The 27,852-nt window shown below is 43.6% G+C and overlaps 1 protein-coding gene across 1 annotated transcript; it reads right to left on the bottom strand.

Annotated features, from left to right (window-relative positions):
* Nucleotides 1-656: 656 nt before the first annotated feature.
* Nucleotides 657-27,184, bottom strand: CAPN9 (calpain 9). Its single transcript, XM_049830773.1, has 20 exons — nucleotides 27,107-27,184; nucleotides 23,285-23,354; nucleotides 22,697-22,815; nucleotides 21,954-22,087; nucleotides 21,178-21,346; nucleotides 19,525-19,608; nucleotides 19,186-19,271; nucleotides 17,298-17,375; nucleotides 12,794-12,954; nucleotides 11,947-12,104; nucleotides 11,074-11,282; nucleotides 10,404-10,440; nucleotides 8,902-8,982; nucleotides 8,348-8,405; nucleotides 7,709-7,773; nucleotides 5,270-5,338; nucleotides 3,801-3,879; nucleotides 3,006-3,122; nucleotides 1,887-1,945; nucleotides 657-1,068 (listed from the first exon to the last, which is right to left on the bottom strand). The coding sequence occupies exons 1-20, from the start codon at nucleotides 27,107-27,109 to the stop codon at nucleotides 1,042-1,044; spliced, it is 1,863 nt and encodes a 620-aa protein (XP_049686730.1). The 5' UTR covers nucleotides 27,110-27,184; the 3' UTR covers nucleotides 657-1,041.
* Between the last annotated feature and the right edge of the window lie 668 nt (nucleotides 27,185-27,852).

The following is a 27,852-nucleotide window of genomic DNA, read 5'->3' as shown; positions in this document are numbered from 1 at the left end:
AGTCCCTGGCTGCTATTACTGTTATTTTTTAAGTCAGCACTGGCTACCCACATCACATGAATAATACTATGTAAGTCACAGATGCAAAATAGCAATAGCTGCAGAGATCAGGGCCTTACCAATGGGTACATTTAATTAATTTAAAATTATTAGAGTTGCTCTTCTGGAGCATGGTTGGTGTGGGACACAATCTCAGACTGCCTGGAGGAAAATGGCTCCACACAAGAGCTTACTGTCTCGGCAGCCACGTGTTTCTCTGAAGATAAAGGCAAGCTGTGTGCGACTCTGCAGCGACTGGCTTGTGAGACATGCTCTGGCAACAGAGCAAAGTGTGTAGCAGAGGAACTTTGGTGGTAGCAGAGGAAGGACTAAGGGAAGGTAAGATGCAACAATTTTTCCCTAAATTAAATCTGCAATGAATGTCAAACCTTAGCTTAAGCATCCTTCTAAGGAAGCCTGGACCAGGGACCTCTGTCATAAATATTCAGGGATGAATTTTCATCCATACATTCCCTAGTCTTCCTTTGTTTGCACTCCACCAGACTGCAATTCATGTGGCTAAAACAGGGGGCTTGTTATGTAGCCACATAGCGTGCCTGGAAATAAATTCCAAACTGAACAAAGTTTTACGCAACCTTATATTTTCAAAAGCACCTTACAGTAATCTGTATCCAAGCAGCAATAAAGACTTTTAATCACTGTAGTCTGTGCTGTGCTGAAACTAAATACAATCCTATTTCATAAAAACCTGTGGTCACTCAGGGACATCAGTTTGTCTTCTTGAAAGGCGTGTGTGCTCCATCCAAATGCCTCTCACAGTAAAGAATCCAGTATCAGGCTTTACCAAAAATAAAAAAAAAAATGTGATCTGACTGTTGAACTTATCAACAAGGCTGGAGACCAGAAAGGGTGGGCAGCATGCATGTTCCTCTGCACAAAATCTCCTGGTAAAGTTTGCACGCGAAGGGGACCTCAGCTGTTGGGGGCAGAATTCTTGGCAGCAATGTCGCAAGAAGCTCCTGGCATCCAAGTCAGACTTCTTCAGATGTTCATTGCCAGGTTGATAAACTAATATCAGAAGAAAGATCAACTTTACAATAGATTAATTCATGCTCTTCTCCCTCCCCTTCTCTTTCCCCAAATGAAAGTGAGATGTTCAAAAGCAGTGCCTTGCCCTGAATTGACCCCATGCCGAGAAGAGGATCTTTGCTCACTAGGCTTTTATGTCCTGTCACTAAGGAGACACCTCAGCCAGCATTTACTTCTGTGTTTGGAGGGAAGAAGGCAGAGCTCTCCAAGCACTGGTGCCGAGAACGGCAGTGATTTTGTTTGCATCCCAGCAGTCCACACGGGCTCCCACATTTGTTGTACCAGGGAATTCATTGTGCCTTGCCCCAGGAAGCTTTGGGTTAGTGTAAAATGAGCGATGACCCACGTGTGCAACAGGGAGACAAATAAAGCACAAGAAAATAAGAAGCCTGTGCTGAGCAGTGTGAGAAGCAGATGATGGACATGCACAGGAGAGGCTAATCTGAACTCCTGGGGGGAGTGAAAGACCCCCCCCATCCCTGTCTGCTGCTTCCCCTTTACCCCATCAAGAGCTGGCACGCAAGGAAGGAAAAAGCAGAGAATCTAGAAAGGGAGATGGGAAGCTGTCGATATGCCACAGGGCAAAGAAGGAAGGAAATAGCACAGAGGAGATGTAATCAGTGCTTGTGCTGTAAAATCCCAGCCCTGCTGAAACCTACGGCAGATCCCCCCCCTGCACTCTCATGGTCACAGATGTCACCTGAAGTGTCATGCAGAAATACTCAGGTTCTTACAAGAGGACAAAGCTCTAGAGGAGCCCCATAATTTTGTCAGTGTTTATGAAGCTGTGCTCATACCTCGCCTATATTCAGGTTAATGAACTCCCTGTTTTTCACACTCAGTGCTTGGAATACTCCTGAAATGAAAAACAGGACATCGTTGCTATAAATACACCTCATTCATATTCATACATGAGCTCCCCATCCCACAACGACGGGTGGCCGTGCCAAGGAGAGGGAGGGCCTGGCGCAAAGGCTTAGGATTGCTTGGTGGTGGTAGCTGCTCTGACAAAATGAAGTCCTTGCAAGAAGAAAAGTCTTGCTGACTTAAAGCCTTCGTGCAAGTCTCGCTTCAGGACTTGAGTGGAAGAGGGTGTCCTGGATGTGCTAAACAGCTGGATTTGGATGATACCCCAAAATGAAGCCAAGCAGTTTGCATTTCTTTATGTATCTTATTTAACTTTTCTCTCTCATTAGTTTCATACTTGTATTGCCACAAATTGAACCAGAAAGTAAAGAGAAGAACAAAACAAAACAAACAGGCAAGAAAGTTGATTTTGCTTCTCATAGAGTGAGTTGTGTTTGATTTGAATTTGGAGCCACATTAATGATCACTTCAGCATTTATCCGGGCATTTTACCTATCTCTACTACTGCTGCTTTGGAACAAGAGTGATGCTGTGCACAAATGAACTGAGACCTGGGGTGCCTCGATGTACAGGGAACCATATCTTCAGGCAAAAGTGGATAAGTTATGTAGAAGTTACAGGAGATATCTGCCCAAGCACATGCCAATTATCTCTCCGCATGAGGCACAAGCAATATCTGAACCTTGAATGAGGCACAAGCAATATTTGAACCTTGAACTTCCGTGATCCCAAATTAAGCTCATGAGTGAGCCACAAGAAAGGCTATAAGACGGACTTTGCCAGCATTCTTCACATGCCTTCTATGTTGCTGCAGAGTCTATGAAGCAGGCTCTATTCACATGGGGAAATTTTCCATTAGCAGCAGAACATTTTTCACTTTACAGGAGAAAAACCATCCTAAAAGCAAATGCTAAACACAGGTCCTTTCTGTTAGCCATGTACACACTTGATCTCAGATATTGTGCAACATGCTCAACGACATCTGAAAGTGGAACATTTTAATTTTTTTTTTCAAAGGGCAAGAAATTCCAGAGGAAGAAGATACTCACGACTTGCATTCTCTAAGCGAATTAAGCAGTTCAGAAAATCATCAAATTCAATCTGGAACTGTTCGTCAGAGTATCGGAGGACAATCAGTTGCAGCAGGTAGTTGTTGAGTTGGTATCCTTCCCAAAGACACATGCACAAAGGAGAAGTGAGCAACCTCATAGGCCAGGGAGGAATCTGCAGATCTCTACTAACTAATCTTGAAAACCAGTTAATGAGAGGATACTCTGTGGCACACGTCCATCCAGAAAGCAATGTGACCACAAAGTTCTTTAAGCTTGCAATGAATAACAAACTCTGAACAAGAAATTTTGCAGTCACTGCAGTTTCTAGTCCATGCACTTTTTGACATATGATGGACCGTTCTGTCTCCTTGAAATTTGGAGGGCTTTCTGCAAAACTAGGTGCTTTAGTAAGAATAATTTGTGATGAAATACAAATGCACTGACTGCTCTTCATAACAAACAGCTCGCTCAGTGTTCTTCCAACCCTTGAGTCAAGATGGACTCTGAAGTGGTTTGTTTCAGGATCTAACCCTGCACATGTGTGGCCCTGTTGAGTTTAACTGAGCTCAAGAAAAATGTAAAGACTGCTCTGACTGACCACCCTGCAGGTTTGGGGATACCCGGGGCAAAATTAGTCCACTCAATGTCCTCTCTAGGTGCCCAGGTCCTCACTGGGGTTTAGACCTCCTCTCTGTTCAGGGGCACCTGGCGTGCATAATTGGTCACAGCCCTCTTCACCCTCACCTGATCTGCCCAACAGGTTTCCCAGATAAAATGCAGTGCTTGTCTTACCTGCAGCTTTAAGAGCACTGCGAAGCTCATAGGAGGACATGGAGCCAGATTTATCAAAGTCAAATTGAAGAAAGATATTCTGTTATGAAAGGAGCACATGGAAAGTTCAGTATTTGCATATGAAAGGGAGCACAGATATGGCATAGAAAGGCAAGGTGTTTATCTCTGTGTAGCATAAGCATTAAGAAAGCTGACAAGACTTTGGTCTAGATCCAGTCTGATTTTGTAACTGAGGAGCAAATCTAGGTCCCAGTTCTCTTTGTCATATGAATAGGTTGTTGTGAAACTTAAGTACTGCCAAACCCAAGTGTTCAAAAATAATGCCTTGCTCTTCATAAAAAACTCCATGATTTTTTAAAAAGTTATTTTATCTGGGAAGGACTTATTGTTCTTTGTCTTTTAACTCTTGACTGATGCAATTCTCTTAATCTCTTTTTATGTTTTTCTCTATAATTCTAAAGGTTAGAGACAAATTGTTTAACATGAAGTTAAGATTGTCACGTACTCATTTGCTTTTAGGTATAAAAGATCTAAACAGCCACATTCATGGTACAACCAAGAGAACTGGAACAAACCGTTTGAATTTTGACCTAAATATTAAATAATTATTAAGCTGGAGCTAAATTCCATCCTTTTAATGAGACGACAAACATGAATCTCCCCTGGAAAATGAGTTATTTAAAGCTCTCGTCATATTCAGCTTAAAATTTTCCAGCAAATATACGTGCAAATCTTCCTGCAGGATATGAGGATTTCTCAAGCCCCCTTATTAAAAAACAATGTGTCCTTTGTTAAAAGACATGTGCCATTAGTACCCAGAAAAAGTGTTTCCATTTCTGATGGGCTAGACAAGGAGCAGAGAACTGCATATTTTGAATGCTTGGGTAAAGCACGAATTCAGAAGAAACTATTAATGACCATGAGGAAACAATTATGATGTCTTTATTTGAATATTCAGTCTGTGGCCTGATTCTGCTTACTCTTACTGCCATATACAGTGGCAGGGAAATGTATTTAAAATTAGAACCAAGACTTTCCCAGACTTCAGTGCAGTTGAATCCTGAGAGATCAATAATGGAAATGCAGTGACTTAGGAATTGATTGCTTCCTACTAGTCATGAATCATCACTTTCTTCTTCTGTACAATAGCAGTAATGGAAACTCCTTAAGTTTCATTTTGATTGGCTTGCTTATTAGTGCCCGTTGCATTCTTTATCCCAAACATAGTTGACTTGCTTGCAAAAATCTCTGTTATTTCCAGAAAACCATTATGGTTTAGCATCATGGAAAGCTAAGAATGTCTTTGGCTATCCAAAACAAGCCTCCATACTTTTAAAACATTTGTTTTGAGTTAAAATTCGTGGCTTGTAAACACTCCTGTCTCCATTTTTGTCTGCGCATACGCAATAAACTATGCAGGAAATAGCTAATGAAATGGAGAAACAAATACAATGAATAATGTCACCTACTATCCATTTCTTCATTTTTTCCCAGAAAACTTTGAACTCACTAAATTCCAGTTTCCCATTGCCGCTGGTCTGGTAATCTGAATTAAGGAAAAGGATTTGTTACATAAGGTCCAAATTCTGCCTGAATTTATCAGCGCTGTTCCTTTAAGCAGAAAATGTTAAGTTGCCTGGAAAGCCTATGGTGCTGCTGAAACCGATATTGGGATTTCTCATGAGGTGCAGCTTGAGCAGTTACAGTCATGGCTGTGGCTGGGATACTTGGGGAACATTCTGTGATATAAAAACACAGCTGAGCAATGCAGGCTCCACAGGAGAAAGAAAGACAGATTGTTCTAAGGCAGGAACAGCTTTGGATGTAAATGGGATATAAATGATTCAGAGAATTTAATTTCCTGATTAAAACAAATTGCTACTGTACTCAAAGGAGTTAGTCAATCAGTGTGCTAGTCTGTATTTTTAACTAGAGACCAGGCTCTGTTGCAATGGTTCAGTCAAAAATTAATGGGAGTTGTGGGGTGAGGCTGGCAAAATCCGGTCCTTCTGGTCTGAAAAAAATACCTGTACAGCAGTTCTGAGGGGCAGTGATTAGATCTGCCTGGCCTTCCCTCTGCCTGAAACGTGAGGGTCTTAATACTTATTTTACTGAGTCACTGATGTTGTCCAAGCACAGCTCAGCTGCAGGATGGGGCACTTGCTCTGAAATGCTAAATCAGGAATGGACCCATTCCCCTTCCCCTTTCCAACCTTACTTGCCAGGACAAAGCCCTTGCTCAGAGGGACACGAGCTCAGCAAGCATTCACAAAGTTCAAAACATGCCAAGCGGGGTCTAGCTAATGCCTGCCATTAGTTAAGCACCTATACTGGTGACATTATTGAGGGCACCCACAGAACCCAAGGATGTTATCACTCCTGCAAAAAGTCTGTCTTTCTACCCAGCCAGGTTCTTCTTCTGGGGTCATGTAGAACTTCGCCCCCACTCCACATCACCGCACAGTGACTGTAGCCAGGGAATTTGGTGGCATAGGACATGGAGGGGACTCAGTGTTGACTCGGGTTTTCGTTTGTGTCATTTTGCTCCTCCATTGTGCTCCAAATACCATGCCCAGAGTGGGATGGTTGTGTCTGCGTTCCTTGTGCTTCCAAAGCAGAGGAAGAGATGTATCCCCATTTATTCAAAACTATGCAGAGATTTGCTTGGAAGCATTGCAAATCATGGAAACTATTTAGTTACATCCTAAATAGTAAACCTAGGACTGCTGCCATGCTCCTGGGTTAAATGCAGCCCCTGGCTCTGTCCCAATACCATGTAAGGATGAGATGTGAACATGGACCAGCTCCCTGCTGAAGCTTGGTTTTTAAGGGAGGAAATTTAGGACTGGTCCCCTGTTTCTCATTGCATATGTATGGGGACTGATCTGCACTGAATTTTAATATTATGGACATAGCTTTAACAGGATAAAGTTTTGTCTGTTTTGGTTTTCTGTTAGAAATGTTTGAGACGGTGTTACCTCTGTCATCGACTGGAGCAGCAAAAGCAAAAGATAAGAACTTCTCAGCTGAACAAGCAAGACACAAACCAAATGTTAGATTCTTGCCTTGTTAAGACTGTATCTGTTTTGTTTCACATGTAACAAAATTGTCTATCAGGAAAGCATACTACAAAAAACAGCTCTATCTGAGGAGAAGCCATGCTAAGCAAACTCAACAGGCGCCAGAACATCGCAAAATATGAATCTGGTGGGGAAGTACCAGGGCTGTGATTCATCTCACCTAATGTCTGAGCAGTCATTTAGCATCCCTCACAGTTAGGCGCATCCAGAACAAGCATAATTACACCATGCCTTTCGCTATCTACAAAGGAAGTCTAGAAAGCTAGCTTAGATGTAGACACCTACACCACAAATGCCTAAATTTGGACAGACAACTCTCACCCACATGTCTGCTTCCTGGAGTTCCAGGATCTAGCTGAAAGACCAGATTTTCCAGCTTTTAGCCTGGTTGTCAAAAAACTCCCAGCTTTGATATCAGTAATCTTCAACACACTGCTGATTCTTGATTTCTGACCCATAACTTGCATGCACAACTCCACCTGGTGAATTTAACCCTCCAGACAATAGACTTTTCTTGAGTTATCTCTTCTAGGCCTTTTTCAAATAAACCACAGCTTGAAAAAATGCACTGTTCTGTACAGAAGTAATTTGAGAATTACTTTTAAAAGTTCTCAGCATTAAAGCATCTGCCTCTAAGCCTGCAGTAGAAAATGGTCTGTCTAAATTTCTAAAATAAAAATCAGGATACAACTTTCACATAATTTTTTTTCTTTGGGTAGTATTCCACCATGACATTACCACATCCATCTCTCATATCCATAACAGGTAATGCTATGGACATATATTCAGTATTCATTTAGCCTCACAAGCACTTATTTGAAAGGATACATCCATAAGAGAAATTATATTTCTGCACGAAATGAGAGTTAAGTTCTTGAATTTGATGTTCTTTGCTGAAAAGGGACAATAATAAGAAGTCATTGGGCAAATCTGCCTTTTATAAACTGAAAGTAGAAAATAGGATTGAATAAGCAGAGACAGCTGGCTGCTAGTCCTCGTTGTGGGAGGACCTGTGCACTGGAAGATGCAGACAGCCCTCACTGTAGAGAAGTCACAGTCCAGACAGAAGAGGTATTTACTGAAGACATGACAGGAAATCCTGTCCTTGTTTCGTAAGTCGGGAGCTGAGGTTCAGAGACCGACAGGTTTCCCGTGGTACAAACGGCCTCCAGCAGGGCCATGAACTATGTCCAGGTCTTACAAGTCCCAGGCCAGCGGCTGTCTTCACAGCAGAGCAGTAGTGCAATGGAGAGCTGGCCTCACTGAGCTGGCATGGATCATGCTGGAGGCAGGGCAAGCTCGTGGTTAGATCATGGACCAGATGTTTTCCTGGCTCTGCCCCGGCTGGCTGGAGGACACCAGGCAGCAGCCATAACACAGCCTCTATTTTTCTATCTGAAAGTGAATTTAATGGCAGCTTTCATAAAGCTTTTTACAGCCCTTAACGTAGAGGTTATCAGCACTTACTTTTTTTTAATACAGCATTCAGAACATATTGGAGTTCTTCTGCAGCTATTTCCATGTCCTAAAGTAAAAAAAAAGTGCAGCATCTGTTACTTGGATGTTTCTGTAATCAGACATACCAAAGACCTCAGAAAACACAAACATCGCCCATCTGTACTTTATTGCAACTCAGGAAAAGAGAACCATACAAAACCCAGAAAAGGCTAAAAACTAAAGGGATGGCAAAATACAGGAGTGCTGCTGTGCATAAGGCTGTCTGAAGGAGATCTCAAGTGGGAACCATTGATTCAAACAATAAACTGCGGCTGGACACTGAACCAGGTAGGCTCTCTCAGAGCTTGAGTTCTAGCTGTGGTCCTCCTGTGTGCTCACCAGGGACTGTCCCTTTCTCCATCTAGCCATAAGGCATGGTGACATCTGGTGCCCAAACAACACACTACAACTCAGCATACTTCTCCCCAAACACGTCATTTTCGTTTCGCCTGGCCCTGAGTGGGTGCAGAGGTGTCTCCCATCTTTCTACACCTTGCTAGGACCCACAAGGGTTTTGCACTCACCTTTCCTGAAATCTGCTCAAACAGTGCCCGGAATTGTTTCTCCTCTTCATTTTCTTGTGGGCTTGGGGTTGGGTTTAGAGGCTGCAACATCAACCACACAAGTCATTGGAAGAATTGTAAAACATGACATTTCTCCTGCACGTAGCCTCTCTGTGCACCAGGGGACCATAGTACATCTTAAAATAAGGGTACACATGCTCCTGAACATCGCTAGACCTAAGGCATTCCAACCATCTAGCTGCCAGAGGGGAGTCTTACCCCCACCGTTTCCTTCGCCTGGGTGATAGCATAGTGGGCCATTGCCTTGTCTATATCAAAACCAATAGCACCCATCCTGGAAAACACCTCTCTCTCATCCCATCCCTGCAACAGTCTGCTTCCCCGGGTCCTTGAACAACCACAGCTCTACTGAGCTGGCTGCCAGCTGAGTGCATCAGTGCAGTCGCAGGGGTGTAGAGCCCAGCCTTCAGTCTACACTGATGAGCAGAGAGATCCAGTAGTGGAGAGCCAACTGCTATAGCTGGGGTGACCATGTGAACAGAGAGGAGTTCTTGAGCCAAAAAAAGGGGGAAAAAGAAGGCAACAGCACATTACAGGAAGCAAAGAATTGGGCTTTGTTTTCTCTACCCACAGAAGATATGACATAGGTGCTACTGCGTGTACTGTCACCAGAGTGGCCCTGGTGACACTGCTTGACCGCTTGCACTTTTTTTGACCATACGCATGTTCCTCACTTCCTTCTGCTCAAGTTTGGATGAAGTCCCTTAATGATACCAGGACAGGTGAACAGATTTACTTTACTATTGAACATGGCCCTGAGATCCCAGAAATGAAGGTGCGCTTATTAGCTGGTCCCTGGAGGAGAGTTGCACTGAAAAGGGACACAGGAGATCTTAGCTTAGCTTGTTTCCATGGGAAGGCGCACCACAATTAAGAGCTTATTTGCAGGGATACACTTAAACAGGAGCTGACTCAGACTCAGCTGCGATTAGTGCTCAGCAGGCAGACCAGGCCATTCAGAAACAAAAAGAATTTAATCATTTCAGTAGGCATGCACATGTATCAAGCATTCCCTCCCAAGCCCTGTGGATATTGATAAGTAAAATAAATGTGTATGTATGCAAAATGAATGTAGGTCTGTGGACATTCTCTTGCCTCTTATTTTTTTTTATAATACATACAATTTTAAAAGATATGAATGGCCATGTGCTTCCCTGGTGCTAACGGGTGTGCTTTCAGCGCACCCGTGGTGGCCGATACATGCCTCTGGTGCCGGCTGACGCCAACTGCCTTGAAGCAGATGCAGAAGCATAATGATTATGATTTTGATTGTTACAGCTCTTTTACCATATTCAGCAGAACTGTCTGTTTCAGTCACATACACAAAGCTGGCAATTGTGTAACATTCCTGTGAAATGAATGGGTTTAGCCAAAGACAGTAAAAGCAGTGTGTGCCAGCTTCTGCTGAACTATTCTTTTGCTATTTTAACTCGTAGACTTACCTCAGGGAGATCAATGGCAACGTTTTCATCTAGATCCCTGGAGAAAACAAAACCTTATTCAGTATCTGAAGATATTCAACATCTGCTTGGGGTAGAAGCTTGCTTATTACTTGTTCCAGATGTGAATGATAAAACTTTACCGAACAGGTTAAGTTTAGATAAAAATCGTCAGACAATCAGATTTTTACACTGTTTAAATTTTGGTATAAGCCCTTAAAACAGAGTTTAAGCAGGACTCAGGTAGGGCACAGCTGTGCATGCTGTCCACTAAAGAATTCATCTCATTCCTTATTCACTGTGCACACAGTTTTTCCTCAATATCCTTTTTTCATATAAAATCATCATTTGGACAAACATTGAGAGGAAACAAACACTGCTGCATTCACAGATTCCCAAACAGTATCAGCCAGCTAGCAACCCTTCCTTGTCAAGCTTCCAGCAGATTCACCATGGCAAGCCCTATTTCCCCACCTCCTCAACTCCTCTCCAAAAAAAAGTCAGGTTTAGCAAAAATGGGCAAATACAAAAAAACCCCAAACACCACATCAGGAGCTTTCCATGCCAGGGCTCTGCTGTAGGGGTGGGTGCCGAGCAGCCAGACTCCCCCCAGCAGTCACCAGGCCCACGCGCAGGCGAGCACTGGAGGGCCCGCGGCTCGCTGCTGACTTACTCAGTGATGGCCTTCTTCTCAGAGAAAATCCTCAGGCAGAAATCTGCCTCCTGGTGCGGCTCAAACGTGGTGGGAACAAGAATGTAATCACCCGGTGGCAGCTTGAATCTGTTAGATACTTCCCTTAAATTAATGTAGGTTTTGCTCCTGGCCTTGGAGGGGTGGTACCTGAAGAAGTCTTTGCCCAAGTGTCCGTCTCTGCCGGGGCTCTAGGAGGGGAAACGAAGGCAGCGCTGCACTGGCCGGGGTGTGCTGGTGGCCATCCTTGCCCCTTTCCCAATCACAGAGCCAACCTCTGCCTGCCACAAGCCTCTCCCCTGGCTCTGGCCCCGACTCTCATCCCTTCACCCATGTGCTCGCAGCTACCTAGCTCCCACCTTATGGCAAGGACATGTTACCAGTGGTCCTTTCCCACCCAGAAGGCAGCCTAAGACTGCTCTGGAACATTGTCTTCGGGCTTAAACAATTCTTGCCATTAAGTATCACCATCCCAGGCAGGGTGTCACAGAACAGTGACAACAGATTTGCCAATCCCAACCTCACTGAGGGGAGGGCACCCCTGTGTGTGATGCATCCCAAGAGGCTCATAAGCAGCAACGTCCCCTCTCCAGGAGCCAGGCAGGGGATAACAGAATCATGGGGCCAAAGAGTCTATCCTGGGAACCCATGGCCCCCCGCAAGGACTCCTAAATCCTCCTCTGAGAGGGCTCCTTCCCAACCACATCAAAATTCTCTGTGGGGCTTGATGTAACTGAGAAGATTATTTTAAGAGCAAGGGCCCTAAAAATACACGATGACTGGCAGGGGTACAAACCCAGAGAAAGATGTTAATACTGATAGTGTGGCTACTGCGCTGTAAAAGCAATAGAGTACCTCATAAATAGAGTAGCCGATGGTTAGCATTTCAGCGCCAACCTTCTTGAGTTTACGGCGGTCCTTTTGCATCAAAGCCGCTATGAATGTGCAGTCATCTTGTCCATCGTCTTTCTCTGTCAAATGTAGCTTGATTTGTGGATTTGTCCAGAAAGTCTCTGCCAATGTAAAGAACACCAGAGAGTTTCTTGCCTCAGAATAATACCACCACTACTACTACCAAAAAAAAAAGGAAGACAAAAAGGACAATGAAGCTGAGGTTTTGCTCAAATTTAATTTTTCCATTAGCTGTCATGCTTCTTTCCACTAAGCTCGGCACAAATAAGCCAAATGCCAAAATCCTTCATGGAACTAGGTGTAGAAAAGATTTTAGGCCTGATATTTTATTAAGTTACCATGGATTAAATGAAGTTGTCAGATGGAATTCTGTTAAAAGTACATAGCTACAATGATCCCATAGTGCTGGTGCCAGTCTAGAGTAACACAGTTCAGATCCATGATGCTACTTCAGAGCCACATAAACGTGCTGGCTGAGCTGGATTTTTGTCTCATTTTACACTTACTGCTGCAGTTTAAGTGACTTATTTGGAGCTAGTCCTGCTCATACAAATGTAAATGAGAGGCAAATCAGATCCAACAAATTTGGGAGCAAAGAAAGCGGCTCTTTTACCACAAAGTCTCAAGTGGGACCATATGAACATTTGTCACTTTGGCTGGTTCCTGTAAGCCGAGATGCAGCTGGCCTGGCCTGTACCCGAAATTCTGGCTAAGGGCAACAGCAGAGGCGGCTGAGGGTGGGTAAAGACTTCAGTGCCTGCTTCTCATTTTCAAAGCAGTATCTATTTACCTAGAAAATTTCTACATCCTCCTGCAGTGGATCCCCGGACCCAGCTCCCTTGGTGGATGGTCACCTCCCACTTGTGGGCAGTGCTGTCTTCCAGGGCATCTGGAGTCAGGTTGCAGATCTCAACTTTATCAAAATGCACTTGAAAGTCTTCAAATTTCATCCTGAGCGAAAGACATGGGAAGGAACAGGCGGTCATTCACTTCAGTGAAGCACGCCCAGCAGAAGTACTTACTTCCCAGAGTCCTGGGGCCAGATCACCAGCTCATGTGGATCTGAATAGTTTCAGTGACCATGGAGATATGCTGACGTACACCAGGGGAGAAGCCAGCTCTCCCTCACTGTGGTGTAAAACACAAGCAACCTCATTGTCTGGGTCTCATTCTGACATTCCTTACACTTTTCTTTTTTGCGCTGTAACTGTTGATTTTATTCAATTACAGTTGGGTATAAGATGAAAAGAAGTGACACTGGCACAAAACCTATGGTGGAAAGAGTTATTTCACCGATGCCATCCTGGCCTTAACGGTTGCATCTATACTGCCGAAAAGCCAACCAAAGGATGGCAGGCATCGTGCAGGAGCTAAGTCTGCCTACAAATCAGCTGTGTGTTCAAAGTCAGATGCACAACAGCACTACAAGGGACACATGGTGACAGATTAGCCAAGCCATGGTACAGTTAGCCTGTCCACACTGCAGTTAAACTCACATTTGGGCCTCTGCTAAGGTGCTTAGGCTCAAGGTGCCCACCCTCCCCTCCTTTATGGGTGCCTAGGACCTTGTCCTAGCAAAAACATACACCAAACATGAGACAAAAATTGTGTTTGGAGTTGAGTAGTGGCTCCACTCTGCCCTCGAAGGCAGTATAGACACTGCTGCCTGCTACTATGTCATGTAGATTGCACTACATCTATTTTATACCCAGGGTGGGTACATATACTTGGCCACGGGAAGGAGGAAGCAAACGCCACAATATGGACGTTTCTGAGCTGCTGGGCTGGGCTGGTTGAAAGTAGCCTGCTCAGCATGCTGAGGAGCAGATAAGCCATGTGATTTTATCTAGCAAGTAAAAGGGCGAAAAGATTCCAACAGTCCTGCTGGCCAAGGAGCCTGGTGTTCAGGACGGAGCAAACAGCACCACTGGGCATGGTGTGCAGCCCTGGGCGAAAGGAACAGAGCAGGGAAGATGTCTAAGAGACAGCAGCTTGCATGGTGGGCACTGCAAAGGCAGGAGGCCCATATGCTCTAAGACTGAGGGTAGCCTTGGTAGGCTGAACTTCCCTCTGTAAAAGGGGAGAAGTATTAGGCCTTCCTGAGGGCAATTTAGCATCCAGGTTTGTCCTCTGCTCTGAATTGCTATCTCTAACAGCCCCTCTCTCTCCATGGACCATAGAAATAACATTCAGAAATTGATCTCCTCCCTAACATGAACTTCTGTAACTATCCTTTTCCTCCAGTAGCTGATACCTAACAACAAAATGGAGTAGCAGGAAAGCAAAAGCTGTCCAAGACTGCATGTTTAGCTGCAGAAGTGGCAAATAGGACCCAGCTAGCCCTCAGCACAACTCACCAAACACAGCTAGCTCAATTTTTCTGCTGCATAAGAAATAGATGTGTGTGGTGTTATTAATTTACACTTGCTATGGGCCATTTTACAACTTGTTTTTAGTGTGGGAAGGAGCAGCAGGGTTTGCTTTCCTGAGCTCTGTCCTCTTTCTTGTCGGCTGTTCCCATGTATTGCTAGTCCTAGGCACTGCTAATTCTTGCTTTGATGCTCAGTACACCAGAGCAGGGGCAGCACAGCAAAATCTGTCTCCGAGTCACTCGGATTCCTGGCCACACTATGAAATTTTGAGCTCTTTGGAAACGTGCTGCAAAGCAGATGAAGGAGTTGCACTTTATAGATCAGATTTGGCTCCTAAGAGGTAAAACACCTGTTCTGACTTCCCTAGGCCCATTGTGGATTTGTACCGGTGAAAGGAAGAGAAGACTCTGATCCTCTGAGTTTAGGAGGAAAGGGACTAGGGTGAAGAAGGATTTCTTAGCCAACAGCAGGATGCCTTCTTCATATCTAGTAGAAGCATCTGGACAAGACCAATCTGAGCTGCTAATATGTAGCCAAAATATCTTTGGGGTAGTTAATGAGGTCAGCAGGCCCTCAGCATGTTACCATGAAGATTTTCTTCAGTCCTCACAAATCCAAAGAACAAAAGGGACAAAAGGTCTTACCAGACCAGATTTACCACCTTGGCTGCCTTATCCCATGTAGTCCTCTACAGCTGTGCTGCCTTTTTGCATTAGCTGAAGACACTCTGATGATATGACACTTACTTTGCTCTAAATGTTCCATAGTTTTAGATCTAATTTCCCTGGCTGCACTACCCTTCCTCCTAACCTTCCTGTGCCACCTAGGATGAATACATGAGAATAAACATCTTTCATTTAACAGAAATGAGCCTGTGTAGGAGAAATGGCCATTGCTTTTGTGTGCAGTCAGCACACGGAATAAGCTGGGTCCAAAACCTGCAGCACAGTTACAGAAGTAGTTCATGAGTGCATAGGAGGTTACCTGGGCTCCCTTTTAGCTTCTAGACATGTTAAGAAATGACATACAAAGAGCTTACTGACTGTAACACTTACTATTCAGTCTACTTCAGTAGAAGCCAATTGTGGTGAACAAAGAGAAGAGCCCGATTGCACCTTACATTATTTTCTAAGCCCAAAGATAATGCATGTCATGGAGAACATGTTTTGAACTCTTGAGGACATAAGTACTTTGCTACTCACTATTTCTAGCAGCAGGTTTCAAAGCACCTCATAAAGATTACCCCAGCTTTCCAGGGAGGCAAGCCAAGTCACCACTAGGAGTGGTGAACAGACTGGCTGAAGGTCCTCAGCTGCAGAAGCAGGAATATGGTTCATTCACCATCTCCTCAGCTAAACGGCATCAGCAGAAACCACAGTAGGAACAAACTGAAAGCTGGAGAGAAGCAGCTATGTTCATCTCTTTCCTCATCTGGCCGTTTTAATGTCTTCAGGGATACATCACACTATTGCTCATGCAAAGTCTGTATGTGAAGCCTGATGGGGAAACCATACAGGTGTGGCTTAGAGGGGGCAGAGGCAAACACTCCTTAGAGAAATACACAGAAGTCAAAAGACATTAGGAAAAATAAGTCTGTTGGACTGGGTGGAGGGTTTAGCTGGTAACAAACTTGCCTGACTGGTTTTGGAAGCATTTCTTATCTTCAGCATGTGGGTTTTGTCCACTTAACCCCTTCAGTGGAAATTGCAGTCCCAATGGCTTTTGTTTCTGCTCTGAATGGCTGAGATGCTAGATGAGGAAGGCCAACATTTATCTGGGTATGCTCAACCTCATTGATTTTTATTGGCCTTCCAAGTACTTACTTAACTATCAGCTTAGCTCTTTTGGGCAGACAACTTTTTCATGAATTTCATTGCTCATTTGATGCCTTCTTGCACACTTGCACCTCCATTACACAGTCAGGCTTTAAGTCATGCCCTGTATTGAGAGACTTGCTGGAATTACTTGGGTTCCAGGTAAAGTCTTTGCCTCCTTTTCATTCACCCCATAAGCTCCAGCTGTAGCCAGGTCAAAAACAGACAAAAAAAACCCACAAAAGCTTTTTGGAAAAATTGGAAACACCCTACTGCATTTGCAATATCAATAGCAAAATAACTAAAAATATCCTATGTAAAAATACTTAAGTAGCTAACGGACCTACTTCCCTCCAGAGCTATCAAAGTTTGGGATAAATCATTTTATGTGAATTAACGTGTTGCTTTGTCTATCTCAAATCCCTTTTCAGGCCTAAAGTTGAACTTTGGTTTAACTTGCAGGAAAAATCTGAAATAGCCCCACTGCATATCTCTCTATATTTACCTCTGTGTAAAAGAGATGAACATCTGGCCCTAGAAAATGTGACCAGACACATTGTCGGTAGTGCACAGCATGGTTGATATAGGGGGGGATCATGTGCAAGTCAGCCATCTGCTCCGTCTGAGATTGTGAATTTGGCATGAAGAACACTTCACACTTCTAAAGCAATTTCTACCACATTTTTTTTTTCCATTTCATTTCATCTTTTCTTAAAATTTTCCATCATTTCACACATATCTTGGTGTACTTTTACTTTCTGTAACAAGTAGTATCGCTTCTCAGGACTCCCTTCCCTTCCAGTACTGTATCTACCCTGAAGGCGTTTCATCGGTGATACAGTGCAATACAATTCTCCCTTCTGTAGAGCCTGCCTTTGTTCATGGGAAGGATTTAAAGGGTATTACATTCATGGCAGACACACAGTATTTGAAATATGCTAATGCCATTGACTAAGGTAGCTTTTAAAGTGCTTTTTATTATTGGAATAGACACGGGCACACACAAAACACACAGAAAACCAAGTAAGCATTCTACTTGCCCTCTCCTAGGCAGAAACTGAGCATTTATTTCCTCACATAGAGACTCCTTTAAAAACCTGTGGCTTACCAGAACTCTCCATCATCCAGTGCTGTCTGAGTTAGGCGTCTCTGCTCCGACAGGCTGACTGAACGCCACTCCGGAGAGCTGCAAGAAAACAAAACCAAGCTTTACTACAGGTATGCGGCAATTAATTTTGCCTGCCTCAGAATGACTGGCTGGACACAGCAGTAGGCTGTTATTCTTCCAGATGGGTTTTATGCAAGTGACTCACAAGAACACAGATGCATTTAAGAGGTTTCCCAATTCCTGCTGTCACTCATGGTCGCAGAGACCCAACTAATGTAGCTGGAAGCAGGACCAGGTCAAAGATCCTAAAGCTGCTCCAGGATGATCCTGCATGAGTTATTGCCTGCACTCAGAGTTGGGACTACTGTCAGGTGCTGGGGGTGGGTATAATGGGGCTATTGGTAAAGCTTTTGGTGAGTCACACCCCTCTTTAAATCTGTTTTCCATCCATAGCACCATCTGCTTTTTTATGTTTATCAGTAATTTAGGGCCAGACGTTTCTTCAAAATTGAGTCAATGGGAATTGAATAGGCTCCTTCCCCCATACAGAGAGATTTGCTGGAGTAACTGGGGTTCCAGGTTAAGTCTTTGCCTCCTTTTCATTCACCCCTACAACTCCAGCTGCAGCAGGTCAAAACCAAACAAAAACCTGCTAATGCTTTTTGGAAAAACTGGAAATGCCCTACTACATTTCCAATCTGACATAATAAACAGGGATTAGCAGGTACCTTGTGTTGAGGTTTTTAATTTCAGCAACCACTGCAAAGTGTTAATACAGATTCCTGTGTTGACCTGCAAGCCCCTCTGCATCTTGAATTCCAGAAAACATCCCAAGAGCAGAATCAGGCCTCTGCTTTGCAGATACAGCCTTTTTAATAAACAGCACAAATTGTCAGATGCCTGTCCTGATCTTAACCTCTCTGAGATTTAATCACTCATTATATATGCCAACTATCCACATCTTTCTTTTTTCAAGATAACAAGGGATCAGAGCTGATGTAGAAATATTTCATTTACTTCTGAGTCACGTTAACGACACGGACATTCAAAGTAGTCCTAAGGATGACTACATGTCACAGCAACTTTAAAGGGCAAGGCAGTTTATGGCTCCTGTCCTCTACATTTGTGTGAATAAAAAAAAAAAAATTAGCAGAAGAAAGTGAAACAAAAATGAAGCCATGCATATGTGCAAAAATATATTGGAAAGTGTATGTTGGGGAGGAATGTAGTGTTGTTTTTTACGATATAATTTTTTTTCTTTTGTATTATTTGCACTTTGTTTACCTTTGGTAGTAAAAAGAGACTGGTTTTCAAACCAGTCCTGTTGTACTTTTAGGTCCTTCCACAACTTTGGTGGGTACCTCATGGAGAGGGTCTCATTTAATGGTCATATACAACCCGTAAGGTTCCTGCCTATTTCTGAGGTGTTTAGAAACCCAGAACAGTAAATGCAACTAGACACTCATAAGCTGCTTAGAGGGGGTAATACAATATCAGTTTCCAGCTTATCTGCAGTAGGATAAAGTATGGATGTTGTGTTACAAGTACTACAGCAACAGGCTTGCAAAAAATAAACAAAAAGTCACTCCAAACATATAATTTTTCCAATCTGGAGTGTCTTAAAATTAACTTATCCCATTACTATTAATGCATGATTTTTGCTAATGTTAGATTTTGGGGGCTAAACAACTTTGACAGTGTCCCCATCATTGAGTAGCTTTGAAAATACTGAGGGTGACATGTTAGTATGGCACTAATACTGTTAACGCATGCGCAAACTCTTGATTCAATTTTCTGTGGAATAGCTGGGGCTGCAGAAAGCCAGCTGTGGGGCAGCAGCTGGGATCTGGCCTTTGCGAGGCCAGCATCTATGGGACAGAGCACCTACTTGTCACTCCAAGGGCCATTCCACTCGACCTGTCCCCAGGGGTTCCTTATCCTTATAAGCTGCACTTGCCGGCCCCGGTAGCTCACCTGGGGAAGAAGGAAATAGAGAAAATACCAAGTGTCAGTAGCTAGGGAGCAGGACTTCTCCAGTGTGCAGAGGCTGGGCAAGCCGGTCTAACAGCTGGGCGAAAGGTGCAGACTGCTACAGGAGATGTGGGAGGGAAAGATGGATGGGAATTTGGATATCTCCCCCAGGATAACTCCCCCTATCACCTGAGGTTGGGGGACACTTCCTTATTTTTTACCCAGGTCTGTCCTTGCCCTGCACTGCTAAACGTACCTCATCGATGCCAGTCACGGAGTAAGCATGGCCCTTTATAAGGCCAAAGCGGGTTTTGGCTTCTGACTCTGCAGCACTGCTGGTCTGAAATATGGGAAAAAAAGATGTGAATCTCTCTCTTCAGAGTGAGATCACGAGTGGTGCCACCTGGTCCCTTCCAACCATCAGGTGGGAGGTCAGTGGCTAACCAGTACTGAGAACAGGGAACTGGTCTTTCTGCTGGATGCAGATAGTGATGGTGCAATGGTGCCCTTTAAGGAAATAAAGGATATTTTTCTTTTTAGCGTTGTTCACTCAGAGGGAAAATAAGGTGTTTTCAGGCTGAAATACAAAATCACAGGGGCAGAGAAGGTATCAACATCATCTACTTTCCAGCATCTCAGTCTTAACTCCCATTCAAATGTAGTTTGTGTCAGCTAAGGGGTGCAAAAAGGTGCTCTCAGACTGAGATCAGGTGTTGGTATGGCCTCATTTCTTGTAAAAAGACATTGATGGAGCAGTGATAGCAGTGAAGGGTCCCATCAGCCAGATGAGTATCACACTCTCTCTCTAGTTCAATAAATATTTAATCAGTCTTTGCAAGCACAAAGCTTCATCAGGAGAGAAAGGGAAACTCACATTGGAAAACACTGAACCCCAAAGTTGAGCGCAGAGTCTTGAGTAAAAGGGAGAGCTTGTGGAAAAGCCCTGCTTTCAGTCAGGCAGGCAATGGGTTTGAGACAACAGGTCTCCCTCAGCACAGCCAAATGTTCAACAATGAGGCTTTTGGGCAGAGGGCAAAGGAAAGCCTCTCTCCTCCTCCCCCCAGCCTGGCCACTTCCTTTGCCTTTGTTTCAAGTGCCCAAAAGGGAAATGAAACATTTTGTGCTTGGTGGGATTTTTCGTTTGCTCTGAAATCTTCTCCATCTGCTCATTCTGGTGGAGAAACCTGGGACACTTTTGTTTCCGAACTGCCTTTACCGCTGAGCAAAGTCAGCAAGGAACAGCCACAGGGCTTTCACTCTTGCTGTTGAGCAGCTTGGGCATTTTTCACCGAAAGCCAAGGACACCTGGACTCCTCCTTTTACCCTGGGTCAGACACAGTGCCAGAGCAGTATAAGCAAGTAACCTATTCAGGTGCTATCCACCAGCAACCTTTCCTCTGGGAATGCTGGAGGTTTTAGTCTCTGGATGGATAAACCTGACATATCCTAAGCCCCAGTCCCTCTTTACAAACAAAAACACCTATCCTGAAAATTGTCTTGAGTCCCCCAAGTTCCCATAGGTGTTGGTACAGGATACAGGGCTGAAAAAAACCAATTTTGTAGTCTCTGGAACCAGTAAATCCTCAAAAAGCTATGGCCAATTTTAATGCTAAGTGACCAAATAAGTCAGGAAATAAAATTCACTTTCACCAAGTGCTCATACTCATGCCGTTATTGCCTTAAACACAGTGGCCATCATGTGCTGAAAAGTGATGAATCTTTTCTTTTAAACAACTGTACTAAGGAATACATTCATATTACATATCTATCAGTTCATAGCTATTATTTGCAGAGTTAAGTGCATATCCATGTACTTGCCATTAATTTAACCAGTCTTTAAAAAGCAGGGTTTTTTAAAGCAGAAACCACAAAAATAAACTGAGAAATTCAGACCCCATTTCTTACTTACATCAATAGAGCAGCCCACCATTGAGCATCTTTTCAGAGCTTTCTCCAGGATTTCGTAGAAATTGTCAGGAGCCTTTTTAACCTCATACGTTTCTCCTATCCCCCCAGTGAAATCCTCCATGGCTTCTATTGTACTGCCTCCTTTCAGAGCCTCATAGCTGCCATTCAGCCTGGAAAACACATGCTGACTGTGAGACATGCTTTCAAAAGTTTGAAGATACCCGTGTTCAAGAGCTCTCTCACACAGGCGTACAATTGCAACAGCACTGAAGTCAAAAGAAGTACCCCAGAACGTACCCAGGATATATGGGAGGCATACTGGGATCATTCTGTTTTCCTCGTTAATGGCATTTTTAATTAATTAATTTCTCTATATCATTAAAGCCTGGGACTTTTCTTTCTTTAGTGCCAGTTGTCAGGTTGGCAAGGACTGAACATCACCGTGTGTCAGTGCCTTGCTACCTGCCAAATCATTTAAAAATATAGAGTTTGCCAGAACCATCAGCTGAGGTCTCAGCAGAGACACAAATGGCAGGATTGACGCTTTGATCCAACCCTGTTGCTATCAGCTAGGGTTGTATCTATTGATGTGCTGGAAGCTGGACCAGGTCACAAGAGATAGACATAACATCTTTATAACAGGGCAGTAGCAAATGCAACACCCCACCCTCCCAAATACTGGATAGAAGCTGTTCACTTGAGTTGTGAATAATCTATGTACGAGTTGTGAATAATGAATGTACAAATAACCAATTTTGTATGCAAAGTGTTACTTACTTGGCATAGGCTTTCTCTAGTAAGGCACTCCAAAATTCATTGTGTTCAGCTGAATGCAGGAAAACCAACCGGTCTTTGAAGGTGGGTAATCGGTCATCAATCACGACATCCAGCCACTCGTTGTGCTGCCAAAACTATTTAGAAAGGATGGGGCATGAGTTTGCTGACAGCATGTCATTTCCTGAGTGTAGGACTCTGGTGTCCCAGCACTTCTCATTGTAAGTTAGAAGCAATCATAGGCTTGATTAGAAGTCATACGTAAATCATCCGTTCCCACTATACCATGCCAGGCTGCTCTGAAGGAAGGGTAATCTATGTTAAGAAAAGACTAAGACTAAAAGCATAGAGCTGTACTGTAGCTCCTTGTCTGGATAACATCATTCATGTAGCTACACAAGTGGTCACCACGTGATTGAAGACACCTTTAAGACACACATGTATTACAGATCCCAGTCCAACTCCTCTAAGGCCTTATATCCTAAGCGGGCTTTGTGTGCCCAGGAAGATGTGAAATGATTTCTAAAGCCATATATCTCTTCACAGAGCAGAAGTGGCTAAGTGCATGCCTGTGGGAGGCTGACATAACCCTCTACGTTGTGTCTCAACACATGAACAACAGTGTAAACTCAGCAATCCCTGTGTTTTCAATGTCTCCTCTGCAATAACCTGCAACCCCACTGCAAAATAGACCATGACATGTAATGATGGAAATGCGTGCATGCTGTGCCAGATGTTCATCTTACCTGGAAGTGAAATATTCCAGCGTAATCCGGCCCAAAATTTTGATCAAGTGGCACCACTCTTGCTAGTGTTTTTTCATTCAGTGTGAGAGAAGCTATGGCTGCTAATAGCCAGCAGTCACCTGTGAATTGAGAAGGGGGGAAAAAACCCCCTCATTTTCCTCCCTTCAGGAGGAAAAGAAGGTGGTGTAGGGGCCAGAGGAGATGTTGTAACAGTTAGCTGCCACCCCTCTTGAAATCCAAAAAGCCAGCCCGTGTGTCACCAGGAAGCACGTCCCTGCCTACCCAGGGCAGATAGCGCTGCAGTTCGGAGGTGCCAGGAGGCAAAAGGCTCCCTTGGGCTCACAGTACACTCATGTGGAGAACCTTCCCTGATCTTGAATCCCACCGCACCAGGATGGCCCCTGGCACCAATGGGAGGGTGCTACTGAAGAGGTGGCTGCGGGCAAGGTGAGCATGGGTGGGTGGTACCCCCAGCTTCACAGCTTCCACCAGTTCAGGTGGGACAACATCCCCTCATGTGCAAGGATATTCCTGCTGCTCCTCACAGGGTGTAGGCATGAACATGTCCCCCCAGGGGGAATCACTCACCAAGATCCCCTTGGCAAATGTCAGTTCTTGTGGCTCCTCCGAGGATAAACTTGGGGTCTTTGACAATGTCCTGCAAGAGTGAGAGAAATGACTTCGAATGCTCCAGGAAAATACCACCCTCACTCTGAGCCCAGACGTACAGCATAGTGTATGTGCCACATGAACTATATTATCCTAGAGCAGTGTAGCCACCACAAAAAACCTAGGTGGGGAATCCTTGCTAATTAATTACAGTGCAGAGCAATTACAGAATCAACTATCCCCATTTTTTCCTAATTGTTTGCCTGCTAATGAAAGGCTGGCAGTCTTTATTCATCTGTAGGCAATTGTTAAAACATCATAGAATAACCTGGTCCAGAATCTTGATGTTAGGTTACAATCCTGATTAATGGGGTGGGGGGGTGTTTGTTTGTTTTCCCCCAACGGCTGGAAACCCTAAAATTGGCAATTTACCTTTAAATGCACTAATAAGCCTTTTATTTACCTGCACATAAAACCTGGAACATACAGTTTCTGACAACCATCAGACCATTTCCTCCTCAAATAAGCAAACAACAAAGGTAGACTCCAGCCTTGTTTGTTTTATAGAGTTAATTTTTAGGAGGGGCTAACACTACCTACCTTTGTGTGCTCAGAGGGACTTGTGGTCATAGTGACATTAAAGCAATTCTCAAGCATTCATTTGACTGTTTTAGTTCAGTTAATAGCACCACAGCTGAATAGAAAAAATACAGTGGTAAACCAATAAATGTGGCAGGAATTCCTCTCTCTTCTTCTCTTTCCCATGAACTGTAAATTGAATTTAATTGATTGAACTGAATAGAAAAGGGAGGAGGAAGGTATCTAATATTTTACTAGAGGAGTATACCAGTAGTTAATCAGTCTGTCCTGATATGTTGTTGCAGACCCTATGGCATGAAGCAAACTCTTCTGCCTAAGTGGCCGAAGCTTGCCAAAAAAAGAAAAAAATTAAAGGGGGGGGGGGGTTGGGGAATAGAACACATTCAGTCATTTAACCCCTGCATTTGCCTAGAAGGAAACTGAGTTGCTTTTAGTTCATATTACTGCATTTTGTGAGGCCATCAGAGCAGGATATTGATAGTTTTGTTCAGCTTCCCACACTTATTGGTGGGGCATTTGCTGCCAGCCACCACTGGAACCAAGACATTCTCCCCAACGAACCAGCACTGCTCCCATGAAGCTCACCCTGCAGAAGCAATATTCAGGAGGAAGCTGGTTTGCATGTTTTTTGTTTGCCTTTGCTGGGGAGGAGGTGGCAGCCAGGTTGTGCTTCAGCCACAGGTGCCCTGGGGAGGAGGCACCCCAGCACGGCATGTCCCCAATGCGTAGAGCAAAGGGAATTCAAACAGCAGCTCCTCCTTACCTGGCCCGCCTGCTTGTTAAATACACTCAGTCTTGCTGGGACTGGATGTGAACAATAAAAAACATGGCTCATTGCCTTTAGACATTAATATAACAACAGCTGATAAAGTGGCTGATCTTCAATGACATGCCTTGTTTTAGCACCATTGCTCCTGGGGAACTTAGTTCTCGTGGCAAGAACTAAATTTAGCTGTTACCAAGAAACTCTGTGTGTTAGCAAGGGACAAGATAAAAAACCCTTTCCACTGACATAGGGCTGAACATTAGATTCCTGGCTCATTGCTTACTACCCAGCTCTACAGCTGACATATGGAAAACCATTTTCCATCATCTCCTATGTCTAAAGCAAACAAAAATAATAATAATAAAAAATCAATAAAAATGAATTGAAAGGATTTTGACTGCACCTGTGCCACGTTTTCTGCTGCACAAAAGAAAACCACACTACAGTTTTTGAGTGGATGTTGCAAAAATAATATTAATTTTAAAGTGATTTTCAGACTGGATGGTATAATAATATGTATCAGGGTTTTCAGCATGTTACAGGACAAAACCCAGAGCTGGATCTTGCATTCACCCACAGCACACAGTAATTCAAGATTCACCTGCACAGCGACATTGCCTAGAAGTAGGGATGTGCAGTTCTCAGAGAGATGAAACAAAGCGATCAGTGATTCTCCTGATGCTACATCAAAGCTGTGATTCTTTAGACTCAAAAGAAAACTAATTGCATCCCCTGTGCCTCTGTCTCACTTTGGTAGAGGGAGTACATGGAGACCTAAGACAGGCTGAATGTGAGGCTGTTTAGGTGGCCTTATTTCTGTGATTACATTTCTCTGCCTGGTTCCAGCATGCAGTACCTGTCATACCAGGTGCCAGTGGCTGTTAATATTAGAAGCACCTTCTTGCTTCCTTCTGTAGACCATAGACTCATTTGGCATTGGTAAAACACATTTGTCTTTCCTTTTTGGTTTTGGGTTTTTTTCATTCTTCAACTTATATGTCTAACTTTCCCAGACAATGAGCTGTTGAATTTATCCCAGAAGTTGAATTTAGATATAAATTAAGAAGGAAAAAAAGAAAGGAAGGGAAGGGGAAAGGGAAAGGGAAAAGGAAAGGGTAGGGGAAAGGGAAAGGGAAGGGGAAAGGGGAAAGGAAAGGGAAAGGGAAAGAAAAACGGAAAGGGGAAGGGAAGGGAAGGGAAAAGGGGAAATACAATGAGAAAAGGGTCTTCTGTTCTTCAGATTATTCTAAAATTTTGATAAGGTAGAGTTTCAAAAGTCTAATTTGTAATGAAAAAGGATTGCTAAACAAAATTGCTAAATAACTTTCTGAATCTTAGAGCACTTAAGATTTATGTAGAAGGCGAGATATTCATCTGGTGCAGACCCATGTAGCTCACTGATTGCAGTGGGAGATTTATGGATTAGGGCTAGCTGAAGGTCTTGTTCACACTGCTTACAAACTTGTATACATGCAGGTATATGCATGACAAAATAATGAGAAAGCCTTCTCTACTCTCATTACTAAAGCTTAAACTCTAACAAAGTGTAGATCTGAAGACTAACATTATTTGGCCCTGCAATTACCTGCTTTTATTGTGCTACACTTCATCCAAGCTACTGTAAAATACTGGTAGGAGAGGCAGTAAAAACCAGTCACCATGAAAAGCAGTTTAAACACAGATTCTCTACACAGCGGCCATGCTCTTGTGCTCATGGTCTCTGTGAGCTTCACCAGCTGAGCTGTGGCAACTAACCTGGCACATGCTCCAGTCCTATATCCCACTTGCAAAGTAAAACGTGTTAACTTGAAATAGTGTTACGCTGCCTCTATTTTGCTGCTGTTCCTGATGGATAATAGAGATTAAACTGATTTAGCTTAAATGCTGAGGAGCTAGAGAAGTCCATAACTAACACCCTGTCCTTACACATCCTCTCAGCCCTCCCTGAGCTTTATTTCTTGCTGTGCAGCTCACAAAAGTTCACCTTTTTTTGCATGGTGGGAATTGGAGTGTGAAGGCAGATCCCGTTTCAGGTAACTCACTCATCCTGGAAATGTTTCCAGTTCAGCGTACAACGATCCTGAAGAAAACTGTGACAACTACAATGCACAGAGCCTAGGCACCACGCACAAGGACACACAAGCTCTCAGCTGCTTCTGGTTACATTTTAAAGCAAAGTTTAACTATTGTGAAGCCCCAAATGGAAAAAAAGAGAAACTAGCACCTAATGGCTGGCCAAAGGAAAACCGTTCTTTCTGATCTAGTGTCACAGGCACTTGCATTTTTGATACCCCACAGCACTCCAGAGTCACCCCACCAAAAGCATCTCAACCCCACAGCCCTGTCCTGTGCTGGGGGGCAGCCCCACAGCCCACCTGGCTTTTGGGGCTCAGGTAGGCAACGCAGGCAGCAGGGCCTGCAGGGGCTGCACTTACCATGGGTAGGGATCTCCTCTTTTTTCATAGCTGAAACTTGTCCAGAAGTAATAGCTTTAATTCTGCTCTGTAGTGGCACTATGTTAACTATCAGATGCTGAGGCATTTGAATACCTATCATTGTGGATTAAGTCAGGCCAAAATTTAAACCCTTCTTTAAGCTTATTTTGTTTCCTTGGTATCAGTGTCGCCAAAGTAAAGTTTTCTACTAAGTAAGAAGCTTTCAGACTATGAAGAGAATAAACATCAGTCATTAGTGAATGAATGAAATCTAGCCACAAAATAAGAATTAATTTACAGAAAAAAATAGAGAATTAAGTGGGGAGAAGGAACCTGGAGTGATGTTGGGTTTGTGATCTGAGAGCATGTGACTAGTGAAGCTTCAGGCTCTTGCTGTGTTATTAATGATTGTTATGCAAGATGCATTAACAGATACTCATCAAGCCCTTGGCTACTGCTGAATGGCTCAGTAACCATGGCATGTATTCGTAATCTCTCAGTGTTTCATGATGGAAGCGAGCAAGTAAGTATAAGAGTCTCATACTCTAAAAGTTAAAAGGTTTGAATTTTTTAAGTTTAACCTGAATTATGAATTTCCTACATTAACAACACTTGATTTTACATAGTTAGAACATCATCATAATGTATTTTACCCTGAATTCCTTGCATGTCCTCTTATTTTCACATTAACATTGCCTTTGTTTGGCAGTTAACATAAGAGAGAAGGCTGATTACAACTTGTTTAT

The sequence above is a fragment of the Accipiter gentilis genome, chromosome 28 (assembly GCF_929443795.1).
Source record: "Accipiter gentilis chromosome 28, bAccGen1.1, whole genome shotgun sequence".
Lineage (NCBI taxonomy): Eukaryota > Metazoa > Chordata > Aves > Accipitriformes > Accipitridae > Astur > Astur gentilis.
Note: the sequence above shows the minus strand (reverse complement) of the source record. Positions and strands in the feature narration are given on the sequence as shown.